Below are 12945 nucleotides of genomic sequence, written 5' to 3'. Positions count from 1 at the left end.
TGGGATGTCAAGCGGTCGTGGAGCCGGCGAGGCGGCAGAGTGAAGCCGCGTCACAAAGGAAGGATGGGGGATGTGAGTCGACTTGGGAGGAGGCAGCGGTGGAGACCGTCGGAATTCCTGCCGTCCGAAGAGAGACGAGGAGGAAGAAGAAGAAAATAGGGGAAAAAAGGAGATGTGAAGCTGACAAGTGGGACCACGGCGCCAGAAGTGAGAAGAGAGAGGAGAAAGAGACTAGTCAACCTGCCCACGTGGAATTTTTTTTTGCCACATCATCCCGACAGGCAAGCCCCACCTGTCGGTTTCGCTGTTTTCTGGGTTAAAACGCAGCGCCAGTGCTCCGCGTTATAGATTAGCCTCATTGTTGGTAGTTTTTTGTCCTCTACTTTAAATGTGGTACTGATCTGTTACTCTAGCCCATAATGTGGTGGTTTTTCCCGTAGGACTGTTGCGACACGGTGGCTGCGGCTGCAGGTGGTGCAGGGCGGCGTCCTTGCTTGGGCCGGTGGAGGTGGCCTTCGGCGTGCGTGGTGCCTGATGGGGCGCGTGGTCGTCGGCGTCTGCGTGGGCTCGATTGGCATGTCGTTCCCCGGATCTCGAGCAGAGCAGCGCTGGGCTCTGCAGATGGCGTTGACGGCATGCCTGGCCGTGGCTGCGCGGTCGCCATTCCATGGCCCGTGTAGGCCATGATTGTTAAAATATAATCTTGCTTGCCTCTTCATGCATGTATGCAGGGTACTCAAAATATCTGGACGTCGGCAAGAGCATTTGCTACACGGGCTAGCTGCAAAGCAAAAATATCCAGGTGCATGTCGGCAGAGCTTAGCTGTTAAGGAAGTGTACGTGTTCCTAGTAGAATGGTGCATGCATGAGCTGGACATGCAAGTAATAAATTCTAGTATGTGGTAGGTTCCAGTGTGTGTATGTGGCTGTACACGTGCAGCTCACAGCGATCTTGTAATCCCCTATATAAGGACTAGAATCCTTCGGTTGTAACTGAGTAAGTCAACAAGCAATAAAGCTTCTAAGCAGTAGTAGTACGTGAGCTCCTCTATCACTAGTGCATGTGAGCGTGTGTTCACTGATTCAGCTACATATCTATGCAGCTGCTGTATCTTCTCTCTTAGCTGCTCTCCAATTCTCTTCGCTTGATCCTGGGAAGCTAGATACCCTGTAGTCTAGCTAACAGTGATTGTGGTGCACGGGATCGGCATGGTTGACCTCCTGGCGTCCAAACTGCTGCAGTTCGCGGCGTGGAGAGCCGGCCAAATCAAGAACGGCCCCGGTCTAGCCCATCCTCCTCCTCGTCTTCCCCTCCGCGACTGGATCTCGCTGCCCATGCGTGGCTCGCGCCGCGGCCAACACCAGCTCTATGTGGGCACGGACTGAAGCGGCACTTGTGGCTAGGGCTTTTGGCGCCGCCGGCGGTCTCCATGGTTGTGTTGCGGTTGCCGTGTCTGCGCCAATGGTTGTCTGGACTGGTTGATTTGTTGGATCTGACTTCGCCATCTCCGGCACCCTGCTGCGGATTGTGGTGGTCATCGAAAGATCTTTGTGAGAGTTTCTTTCTCTAGATTCAGTGTTTTCTTCGGCGGTGAGAAGCAATCTACAGACTATGGCTTGACGCAGAGGTATGGTTGTGTCACGGCGACGGTCGATTCTAGCCCCTCGCATGTAGTTGCTGGGATCGTGGAAAAGTGGCAGCGATAACACATGATTTACTTCGACGAGCTTCGAGGTGAAAATCTAGGTTTGCCAAGTTGGTTATACCTGGCAATGACGATGTTTTTTTGTGTCATTACTCATTACCTTGTTGAAGGCATTGCTCGGATATGCTCATATGGTTCTTTAAAGTGAAAATCTAAAATCTGACCTTCGGTGGTTGGATCCGATGATGACGGCGCTTGAACGTCGCTCCTTTTTTGAAGGCATTGCTGTTGAAGAACCTTGTTGTCCTTGTGATGTCATGACATGGTTGGTGTGGATATGGTCATAGTTGCAGTTTGTTGATCGAGGATTTAGTTGCATTGAGGTATTTTCTTTTTTCTCGCTTAGGCATTGCTTTGGTCTTATATGACTTTGCTATTTGCCAGCTTGTTTGTGTGTGTTGGTATTGGCTGTGTGCATTTTAATTATGCAGAGGCCAGGTGTGTACTCAATGTGTTTGTATTCACTTGATGCTTCACTTTGAATCAATAGAGTTCACCCTTTATCAAAAAAATGCCGATAATCTGAAACGACTCGTCGCTTTGAGCATGTTAAGTCCACCATCCAGGGTAGCAGAAGATAAATCAAGCATTGACGTTCTAGACCAACGAGGTGTTTGCCCGCAACTGTCCTTGCCTGCACCAGAAATTCAGCATAATTTGTGCCTGAACTTTCTAAAGCACCTTTTCCTTTGGCATCGACGGCAAGCTCGATTCGATCAATCAGACCAATGTAGGTTTCCAGGAATCTGTGAGCAGACAATTGCAAACTGCAAAAGGTTTCATCATAGTTTGCAAACTGCAGACAAGCCGCTCACAAACTATGCCAACTATATTTCCAACTATAATCAGCATAGATGAGAGAGATAGCTTTGGTGAGAGCAGACAAGTGCAAACTGCAGTAATCCAGTAGCCCAACACCACCAATCTCCTACAGGTCCATTTGACAGAGCGGGCACTTCGCCGAACCCAGAGCCGCTCACAAACCAAAACAAAACAGCCACATAGTCAGGTGCACTGCAGAGTTGGCATTCCCGCACAGAAAAAAGAACTAAACATGCCTGAAATGCCACTTAATGTGCAAGGTGAAAGCAGAACAGAGTTAGAAATGAAGATATGTATTTCAAGAATAAACATGAAAAAACATAATGCTGAACTTCCATCAAGCACCAACGAAGGAACTAGCGCGGCTATGTCTGTACAGGAGATATCGATGTATACACGTTATCTGACGAGAAAAACAAGACTGATGAACGCAAGAGCGCAAGCAATAGCACTTCCGGAGACAGAATAAAAGTGTCCTAGAACTGAACAAGGAAAATCCCATCTTGGGCTCGGGTTTGCGCTGCTTTGTACAATCGAAAAAGGGGTGTGCACAGAAAAGACAACTAAATCATTCCCTCTTTGCTGCTGACTATAATTGGTCTCGGTAATGTGTTGCCAGTGATAACCTTTGTTGTTGCAACCAGGAAGTCATAGCCCATTCCTTCCTGCGGTAGACAAGAGACAGGACATGGCAAGTAAGAAACTCGAGTCTATGGCAGGATTTTCCTATAATAAACTGTAGTGTGTCGAGCTGCAAGCAAAACCTCATCTACAGAGTCAAGTCAAACTCAGACTCCCAACAATCACTTAGAAAAAACATGAAAGAGAACTAGACATGCAAAATAGTGAAAACAGTGGATAAGGTAGAAAGGAACTGGAACAAACTCTTTCCATTTTTATTTTCCAAATTTGGAACTCCAAAATGTACCGAAATTGTAGCATCCTGGCGTCCGTTTCCTATTCACATCTGAAAGAAAATGGAAATCAATTTGCACATACGTACCTGTGCACTAAGAAATCGAAGCGCAGCAATCTCAGCAGATGTTACACCGCCAATAAATACAACCAGAACCAAGGAGCGATGACCAACCCTAGAACAAACAGGCATTTTTATAACAAATCCAGGTGAAGAAAAACTTGGCGATGACACTGCTATCAAGCACAATAGGGGAAAGCCATCTAGTTAAACCAGTCATACGGTTATGGCAACAAACAACTTCGATTAACAAAACAGTGCAATTCTTGGCTTCTCCAGGGGACAAAAGTCGTAGGGGATGCAGTGTCAAATGATAGTATTAATAGTACTCCCTCTGTAAAGAACTATAAGAGCGCTTAGATTACTAATCTTCTGTGTCTTTTTCACCTTGGTTTCATGTCTCCCTACTTCTACTCTTCACGTCCTCCCCTGGACTCTACATATAATCTCGTCTCCAAGATCTGTTACTTTATGATCGCACACCCTCAGTCCTCACATGTCACAAGGTCTAATGGCCCAAAAAATGTCGAACTAAGCTCATACAGCAGAAACATCATACAACTTAGAATACACACCATGTGGAGAACACCACAATTTTGACAGTCTAACTCTCGACACACGAAAAAATACTTGCTCGGTAAGATCATGAAATGACATGGGAACTGGTATATCAGATCAACAAACACAGCACCTATTATTCGAGCAAGTTTATGAAGCAGACATGATGGGGGTAACCAGACCCTTTCCGTTTCTAGCATTCACAAAATGTGGCAACAATTCACATCAAGGTAATTTACCTGTCGGTACTCTGTTGTGACCCGGAACCTGGTAGTAATTCTGATGAATTAATGGTCGAGACACCCTATATGAGTAAACTGGATCAATGTCTTAAGAAAAAACATTCAATGTCTCCAAAAGGGAAATTCAATGTAGAGAATATTTGCTCACTCTTTTCAAATCCATATGAGGACCTGGCAATAATTTCAACAGTTCTTCAATAGATCGCCTGCACAATGGTATACAAATTGATATTGGAAAAAACATCTTAACCTGTGGCACCTTCTAACCCTTCAATACTGGTTTTTCAAGCAAACCACTTGCTCAACATCATAGATAAGAAAGCCGATACGACTTGTTATAAGGGAGAAGTCATACACAGATGAATCAAACAAATTGGCACTGCCAACTCTTTTGCTACGATGTATTACGAAACAAGTAATTAATGAGCTCCCCAAAAACTACATTCCAAAAGGAATGAATAAGTATACTTGTAAGAAAAATGGAGGTTCATTCGCGTTGTGGAGAATGTCATTTGAGAATGACACAGGCGCAAAGAAGGGACACCATTATTTCTCACCGTGTATAAAGTTCTGTTACAGCTAAAAGTGCAGAAAAAGGGAAGTTCATAAATAATGCCTCTAACTAAGAGCACACTAGAGATGTTTACCAGGGTTCTCTGTTTGATATTTTAGCTTATTTTCTCCAAAAAGGATCTATCTCTAGGTAAATTAAACACATTTTCTCATGCAAACTACGTTCTAACTAGCATGTATTTTTTTTAAAACATAAACTGATTGGATATACTTACCATCCAGACCTCACTGCATGCTGAACAAGGCGAATACTAAGAGGTGCATATCCAGCAAAGATGTATGCTATATCATCAGGGCTGAGATTGAAAACAGGAACATTTTAGTTATAGTTGTTATCATGACCAAGATAACTTGCGATCACAGTTAAGTATGGAAACTTAGTAACAAATGCACAACAGGCAGAAGAATGAATGTTCTCATAAGTGCTATGAATATTATCCATAACATGGTGAGGGAAAATGAAAAACATTTCAACATATTAAAACACACACAAAAAATGCACCAAACAAGTTTCAACACAGCATATGGAATGAACCTTCATTGGAAATATGGAATTTAGCATTTTTCTTCATTCATACAAATTTTATTTATTGAAGCAACAAAAATTGAGAAAATTCTTTTGCATCTCACAACAGCTCAAGACTCCAAAAACATTTCGGTTAGAGTCAGATCAGTATGGGTACGTTTTAAGAACATAAATTAGCCAGTTCTGAAAATAAACAAAAAAAATACAATAATAAACTACACCTTCTGAAAGATGAAAAATTTGTGGAGATTAATTCAGCATAAAGTTTTATAAGTGAAACTTGAAAGAGAAGCCAAAGTAAATCTGAAGTATATTATAGATACTGACGCGAGAGGAACAGGAACAAATAACAAGATAAAACCATCCACTATAATCCACTAACAGAACATCCCAATGCAGCTATAGCTCACACAAACAGAAGCAAACTACAGAAGTACAAAAGTTGGAACAAGTAACAGACCTAAGGTTTGGCGGAATAGCATTGTTGCGTCCCAAAGGCCAAAAACTTGAACTGCGCTGAAAATTTTGAAAAGAAAAAAGCAAAATCATACGAGGCTAATGTTCATTCACTTGGCATACACCTGACACGAATCCAAATTTCCTACAGAAGACTTGGTAGCATGACCCGAAAGATGTCAACTAAATATTCGTCATTCGCCCAGGTTGGTTGGTATGGGATGCAATTTCGTGAGACTCGCCCGCTAAGAGCACGGTGGGCAGCGCGGAAGCCACCATCCATCGTCCCAGATCCATCCCCAAACAAATCGCAGCATGCATCAAACCCCGGGATCGTCCAAATCGGGAGCTAACCAGAGAGGGAATCTCACCTGAGAGGGCCCTCGCCCCTCGATTCGGGCCGCCGCTGCCGGCCGTCGCCTTCGCGGGCGAAGAGGAACGAGCTCCTCTAGTCCTCTGACGTACGGGGAGCGAGCCTGGGCTGCAGAGGGAACGTCCCTGCGTGGCGTTCGTGGGCTGCATCCGACGGCAGGCAGCGTGTTTGCAGCCCACGAACGAAACTCCCACGTTTCTTTTTCGAGATCTCGAAATTCCAACGTAAACATCCCAGTCAGAAGGAACAAGGGTGCTGGCGCTCACAGACCGTGGCCCAGTCATTGCTTGCTCGTGCTTTCTTTTTTCTCGCTACCACCGACGGGCGCGTCTCGGTCGCTTGTCTCGCCACAGTATGCTCGGTTGCTTGCTACGTTTATTTTCTTGGAGCTCGTGTAACAAATCCAGCTTGTTCATAAAAATCGGGTATGGTTTTCTTACTAATTTGAAGAAGTTCACGCATTTGAAAAAAATAAATCGGAAATTAAGAATGTTTATGAATTTTCAAAAATCGCGAACTTAAAAATGTTCATGAATTTTCAAAAAATATTTACATCCTTTAAAAATGTTCACGGGTTTAAAAAACGGTTCACGTATTTCAAAAATGTCCATGCATTTCAAAAAGTTCACATTTTTTAAACAATGTTCGCAGATTTGGAAAAAACCAAAAGGAAACAAACCGAATAAAACCACAAAAAACAAGAAGAAAAACACGGCCTGGAAAATCAGAGGGAACCTTCTAGAAGGTTCCAAAATCGGTGGAGAGAGACATATATGGGTCAGCCTAGTTACAACTAGCTAATGGATGTGGATGTGTGCCTTCTACCGACAGCATTGCATTGGTGCTAGCGCCAAATAGCATATTCGGGAAACCAATGATGATATTCCCTTTCCTCACTCTCTGTCGTCCTTCGCTCGCGGCTAACCATTGGGGCTGCCCGTGAAACTTAGCTCAGCCACCAAGGGCGCCCGTCGTTGTCGTGTCACCATGGCAGGGCGACTCCTACCACACCTGCACCTCCCCAGGGAGGGAGGCGCCAAAAGAGCGTCGCGACGCCGCGTGGCTGCACCACGTCGTTGAGCTCGCGCCGCCGCGCAAGTCACCAAGCAAGGTACGACGGGCGCGGATGAACGACGACCAACACGTAGAGAACATGGCTCACACTGCAACGCTCAAATTGAGCATGTCACAACATACTAGGGCATGTCAAGTTTCAGATTAAGCAGAGAAGATATGTCAAATCGAGCAAGACGTACAAGTCTTAGATTTAGGAGAAAATGTCCAACCGAGATTGGAAATCGATTTCAATGTTTGTCAAGTTGTCAATATATTATTTTTTGCAAGAAAATTTCGATCTATTCATTTTCAATCATGGCAGTACAGTGAACACCAGAAAAATAAAAATTACATCCAGATCCATAGACTATCTAGCGACGACTACAAGCACTGAAGCGAGCCGAAGGCGCGCCACCGTCACCACCCATCCCTTGCCGGAGCCGTACAAAACTTGTTATAGTAGACAGTCAGGAAATCGCTGTGCTAAGGCTCCATAGAATTAGTGCATCAAAACAAGTTGTTAATATATTTGCTTGAAATGTTATGAACGGATGATTGTTAAAGGAATTGTGAACGTGTAGAATCGAACATGCACATGAATGGCAACCGTACACATGTACATGCATACAAGTTCAGATTGTGCATCTTTACTTGAATTTTCCACTAAATGGTAACATGTCTATGTGCAGAATTCTGAATTGAATATCAACCGACTGTTCTTTCATGACAAAAAGGGAAAGATTGACCAGGTTCAAAACAATGTGATGATAAAAGATATTAGTTTACAGAGGGAGTACACGTGATCGATGAGTAAGGCAGCTCGTCCCCTCTGACGATCGCTTCTTTCAAGAATTATACTTCTTTTCCTTCGTTGTCTCGCGCCCTTTTTCTTGTTCGCGCCGTTCCATTTGCTTGGTTCCACTTGCTTCTGTTGGATGCATAAGGGATGGTGCTACGCATGTGCTTCCTTTGTCACATAATATAATACAAAATGTTATTACAATCAATATGCGAGTATATCAGTTGTAATACCATTTTATATTTGGGAGCAGAGAGAGTCGGTGTTTCTATATGATCCTGTTCCAGTGAAGGAAGGTTGATGGCGTGTGTGCGTGCTTCGTTCTGGACGGTCAGAACACAGGAGAGGAACCCGTGTAGGAGTTCTGTTGGGACAATTTCGTACTTTCCTATTCTCTAATGGAGTTTGTGTGTGGTTCTATTTCAATTTCCGTGAAAATTCAGATTAGGGGCCATATCTGCAAGGGGAACGAATTTGGATCGAAACTTCGACGTTTTTAAAACCCATGTACTTGACCAGCTTAATTAAGTCCGTTTAAAACTTTCATACGACAAGACTTGGATTGCCAGAAAAATAACTTTTTCCACTAGCAAGATACTATTATGCAGGGCCGGGCCGGCAAAATCCGAGGCCCTGTGCGAAACATAACAATGGGGCCCTATCACATAAAAAATGAACTAACAAGCTAGTAGAATGTATATATATCTCGCAGAAAAAATATAATGTATATATATATACTTGCAACAGACTGTTTCAAGGAAATCGTGAAAAATTATAGGGTTAGAAGTGGAACGTTAGCAAGGAGTGAAGATCTACGAGGATTTAGGATTTGAGAAAGAGGAACTGCGACAGAGGTTGGAGGAAAATGAAGAGTGAGAGAGAGCCGTGGGAGCGTGAGATGCTGGATAACTAATCCGTGCAAATTTACATATACTGCTCGTTGGCTGGGTTTTAGTTGAGTAGTAGCACTCGTACATTGCATCCTACAATAATTGTTTAACCACCAATGCTTATACCTACTAATTACATATTTACATGTACTCTCGCTGAATTGAGGGCTCGCTGAATTAGGGGCCCGCTAAATTGGTACGTGCCAGCCTGTAGCGATAGGACGAGGAGTGCGCTCGATCGATGGCCTCAAGGTCTCCAGCCCAACTCTAGCGCCACAAGGCCCAATAGCGCTTAGTTTGTTTTTTCTTTTCATACAAGGTCTATATAAAAATTTGGGGCCCCTCAGAATTTTGGGCCCTGTGCGGGCCGCACTTTTGGCACCACTGTGGGCCCGGCCCTGCTATTATAATGCACTAGTTGATTAAAGCTGTACCACATATATATATAGAAAAAGAAAAAAATAATTATACACAACTACACGAAACAAAGTTCAACTCGGGGATACACGCGAGCGTACTAGCTAATTACTCAAAGTACAAGTCAACTGTAAAAAAAATCTTAAGTAGATAGGAGTAGTACTTTTTTCTGACAGTAACTAAGTGCATATCTCATTCGTCTTCCTGCCAGACTCCAACCACCGGCACTTGCACATTTTAAGTCTCTCAGCCACTTCACTCATGGTGGGCCTGTCGTTCACATCCTCCTTGAGACACTGCACCGCGATCTTGCCCACCTCCTCAAGGCACTCCTCATTTTCCTTCCCACCAGACGCAACCTCTGGATCAAACATCTCCCTCACCGCCCCACCCATGGAAGCCTTGACATAATCCAGTGGCAGGCTATGGTTCCCGTCATACCTTGCTTTTTTCCGGGTCAGGAGCTCCAGTAGTACGATGCCGAAGCTGTACACGTCACTTTTCTCGGTGAGCAGCCCGGTCTTCATGTACACGGGGTCGATGTAGCTGCTGTCCCCGACCACCCAGTTGGTGTGGTCCTTGTCGATGGACATGAGCCTCGACGTCCCGAAGTCCGACACCTTGGGCGTGAACCCGTCGTCCAGGAGGATGTTGCCCGACTTCACATCTCCGTGGAGGATGATTGATGTCTGACTCGCCTCCGAGTGCATGTAAACAAGCGCAACTGCTGAATAGATAGCGATATCCAGGCGTGTTTCCAGCGGGAGAGGTTCCTTATTGTCACCGTGGAGTACGTCGTGGAGGCTCCCCCTGGGCACGTACTCGTAGACCAGCATGGGCACCTCCGTCTCCAAGCAGCAACCCAACAGTTGGACCAGGTTCCGGTGGCTGATATTGGACTGGATTGTGATCTCATTCGCAAAAGACTCCTTCTTCCAGTCCTGGTTGATGGGGATCGAGCATTTCACGGCAACCCGTACATTGTCTCTGGCACCCGTGGCTCCCTTGTAGACCTTGCCGAAGGCGCCTTGGCCGATTATGCAGCGATAGTTATTTGTGATGTGGTCTAGCTTTTCCTTTGTGAAGATCTCGACCTTGAGGCTTTTGAGTAATTGTCCGCCGTTTTTGTTGAAACAATCTCTCAGTTTTCTTTTCTCGTTCTCCATATGTAAGAATATCAGTAGCACGGCGAGTAATGCAATGGCACCAATTGTTCCTGCAGGCGGACAAATCTCATGTGATTTTCCATTTATTACAATCCAGTCCAATAGTATTTCTATTTATTACTCGACTAAAAACTAACTATGCCAAGTCAACGTTGGGAGCACACGGATCCAACACATGAGATATGTGCAAGTATTAAAAAAAGATCTTAATCGGATGACTACTGATACTCAATATATATAGCTATAGACACCCCTTGTAATAATTAAATGTTCGAATGCAGTAAAACGGGAATATGTTTTCACAAAAAAAGGAATATGTGTTTTACGGTGAAAATAGCACCTTATGTTATTGATTGGGATGTTCAATTGCATGCATGAGAGTATTTTATCTTCTTATGTTACGGTGAAAATTACTATAACTGTTAGATATACTAATTTGATCCACTAGTATTCGTCCGAACTACACATGACAATTCTCTATCATGTAACATACATTAATATTAGTGCATTCTAAGTGGGTTTTAAATCACATTGCATTTAATTGTGGCATGCAAAACTTTCAGTGCTTAGATTTTTATGCAGACATTTCTCACATAGTTTAAATCGTAAGAATTAAAGTACTATTCTACATGATATTTAGAAATTATATATCCAATTTTACGGCAACACGCGGGTTAAGAAAATACATAGGCCATATATAAGTGAGTGTGTATGCTTGAGCTACCAAAGTGTACCTCTTTAACAAAAAAAATATGTTTCATGACAAATCGGAAATAGCTTTGCTAGGTTTAATGGGAAAAAAACTTTAAAGTTGTCCCGCACAACAATGACAAATATAATGATAAAAATTTAGCAATACATAACATCACTATTATCATCACATACATTTTGTTTCTTTCTATGCAGCTCGCAAAAGATTATTTAAATTTTGCTCACTCCTACTTTATTCTCAGATCCACACCATGGGATTTGTTTATGATATTTTAACACTTGTAAATGCACTTTTTAAATTTTCAAATTAAAGAGAGCCTCACCTATCACCGCTACAGCAGTCGTGGACACTACAAATTCACAACCCTTCTGGCTTTTACCATCACCTCTTCGTCCGAAATTGCATTTACACTCATAGTCACCTTCTCTATCGTGGCATCTCCCTCCATGACAAGGATACATGTTCTTGTAAATTGTTGAGTTTGGGGATCTCCGTAGCTCACACTCGTTAATATCTGAAAATATATTAAAAAATAGTGCATATTATCATTTACTTAATATGAAAACAAGGACAGTAATTACTAGTATTTTTTTCTTAAGTTTTCTGCTCTTGAAATTAATGAGAGAGTGGAAAATTCACACAATCCCAAATCATGTGGTAGAAAGTAGAAAGTACGCCTTCATATCCGTAGCGTGCATTATAATCTACAAGATTGTAAATTACTACTTTTTTTTGCAAGGAATGCACAATATATATTAAGGGTAACATATGGATAAATGAAGTTTCCTTGGAAAAATTAACACAGAAAGTGTACAAACTTGTGCATCCATTTTTAATGTATGGGTTGCCACTGTATCCCTTAGAACATCTGCAGAAATAGCCGCGTGCTCCATTGCTGGCATTTACGCAATAGCTCTGGGCGCTAACACATGCGTAGGGAACATTCTCACTGTTGTCACCCTCTGGCGCCGACGGGCATGTTCCATCCCGTATTGCCCAGTCAAGGACAACAGGAACGACGGGGCCATGTCCAAGTCTATTTATGAATGTCATATTCCCAATTAGATCAGTTTTCTTGAAATGGTACCTGTTCAACAAATGCAACCATTAGTACCGGTAATGATTGTTGCAGCTTGCATTGTATATACACAAGCCCAAACTAACAACATGACAATATCAACAATAGAGTTGTACTACCTCCTTCCTGCTTTATTGGTACCCTTCATATATAGTGTAAAATTTTGACCATAGATTTAAGTAACAAAACATCAATGCATGTCAGAAAAAATTATACCATTGGAAACTATGTTCAAATACGAATACAACGATATAATTCTTGGTGACATGCATTAACATTTTCTTAGTAAAATCTATGGTCAAAATTCGACACAAAATACGAAGGGGACTAATAACACTAGTAGAAAAATGGTCAAACGTGAAGCACATTAGTGCCGGTTTGAATTTGAGCCGGCACTAATGGTACCATTAGTGCCGGTTCGAACGACTATGCATTAATGCCGGTTCGTGTTGAACCTTTAGTACTGGTTCGTTCCACGAACCGATACTAAAGGGGTGATGGCAGGCTGGCGTCAGGCCGGGGCCCCACGATCACCTTTAGTACCGGTTCGTGGCACAAACCGGTACTAAAGGGTAGCCCTTTAGTACCGGTTTGT

At 43.2% G+C, this 12945-nt stretch overlaps 2 protein-coding genes across 2 annotated transcripts in view; both read right to left on the bottom strand.

The window, feature by feature from the left end:
* Positions 1-2895: 2895 nt before the first annotated feature.
* On the bottom strand, positions 2896-6516 carry LOC119358816 (vacuolar protein-sorting-associated protein 33 homolog). The gene is made up of 7 exons (XM_037625224.1): positions 6325-6516; positions 5864-5919; positions 5093-5173; positions 4453-4510; positions 4302-4366; positions 3532-3619; positions 2896-3193 (listed from the first exon to the last, which is right to left on the bottom strand). The coding sequence occupies exons 1-7, from the start codon at positions 6514-6516 to the stop codon at positions 3092-3094; spliced, it is 642 nt and encodes a 213-aa protein (XP_037481121.1). The 3' UTR covers positions 2896-3091.
* Positions 6517-9433: 2917 nt separating this feature from the next.
* LOC119353058 (wall-associated receptor kinase 2-like) overlaps positions 9434-12945 on the bottom strand; it is an 8510-nt gene continuing 4998 nt past the window's right edge. The window contains exons 2-4 of the mRNA XM_037619636.1: positions 12091-12359; positions 11595-11786; positions 9434-10610 (exon numbers count right to left, since the gene is read on the bottom strand). Of these exons, the coding sequence (XP_037475533.1) occupies positions 9574-10610; positions 11595-11786; positions 12091-12359 (1498 nt within the window). The 3' untranslated portion in view covers positions 9434-9573. The remainder of the gene's footprint in view (positions 10611-11594; positions 11787-12090; positions 12360-12945) is intronic.

Source organism: Triticum dicoccoides, chromosome 2A (assembly GCF_002162155.2).
Source record: "Triticum dicoccoides isolate Atlit2015 ecotype Zavitan chromosome 2A, WEW_v2.0, whole genome shotgun sequence".
Lineage (NCBI taxonomy): Eukaryota > Viridiplantae > Streptophyta > Magnoliopsida > Poales > Poaceae > Triticum > Triticum dicoccoides.
This window is presented reverse-complemented; position numbering and strand designations above follow the sequence as displayed.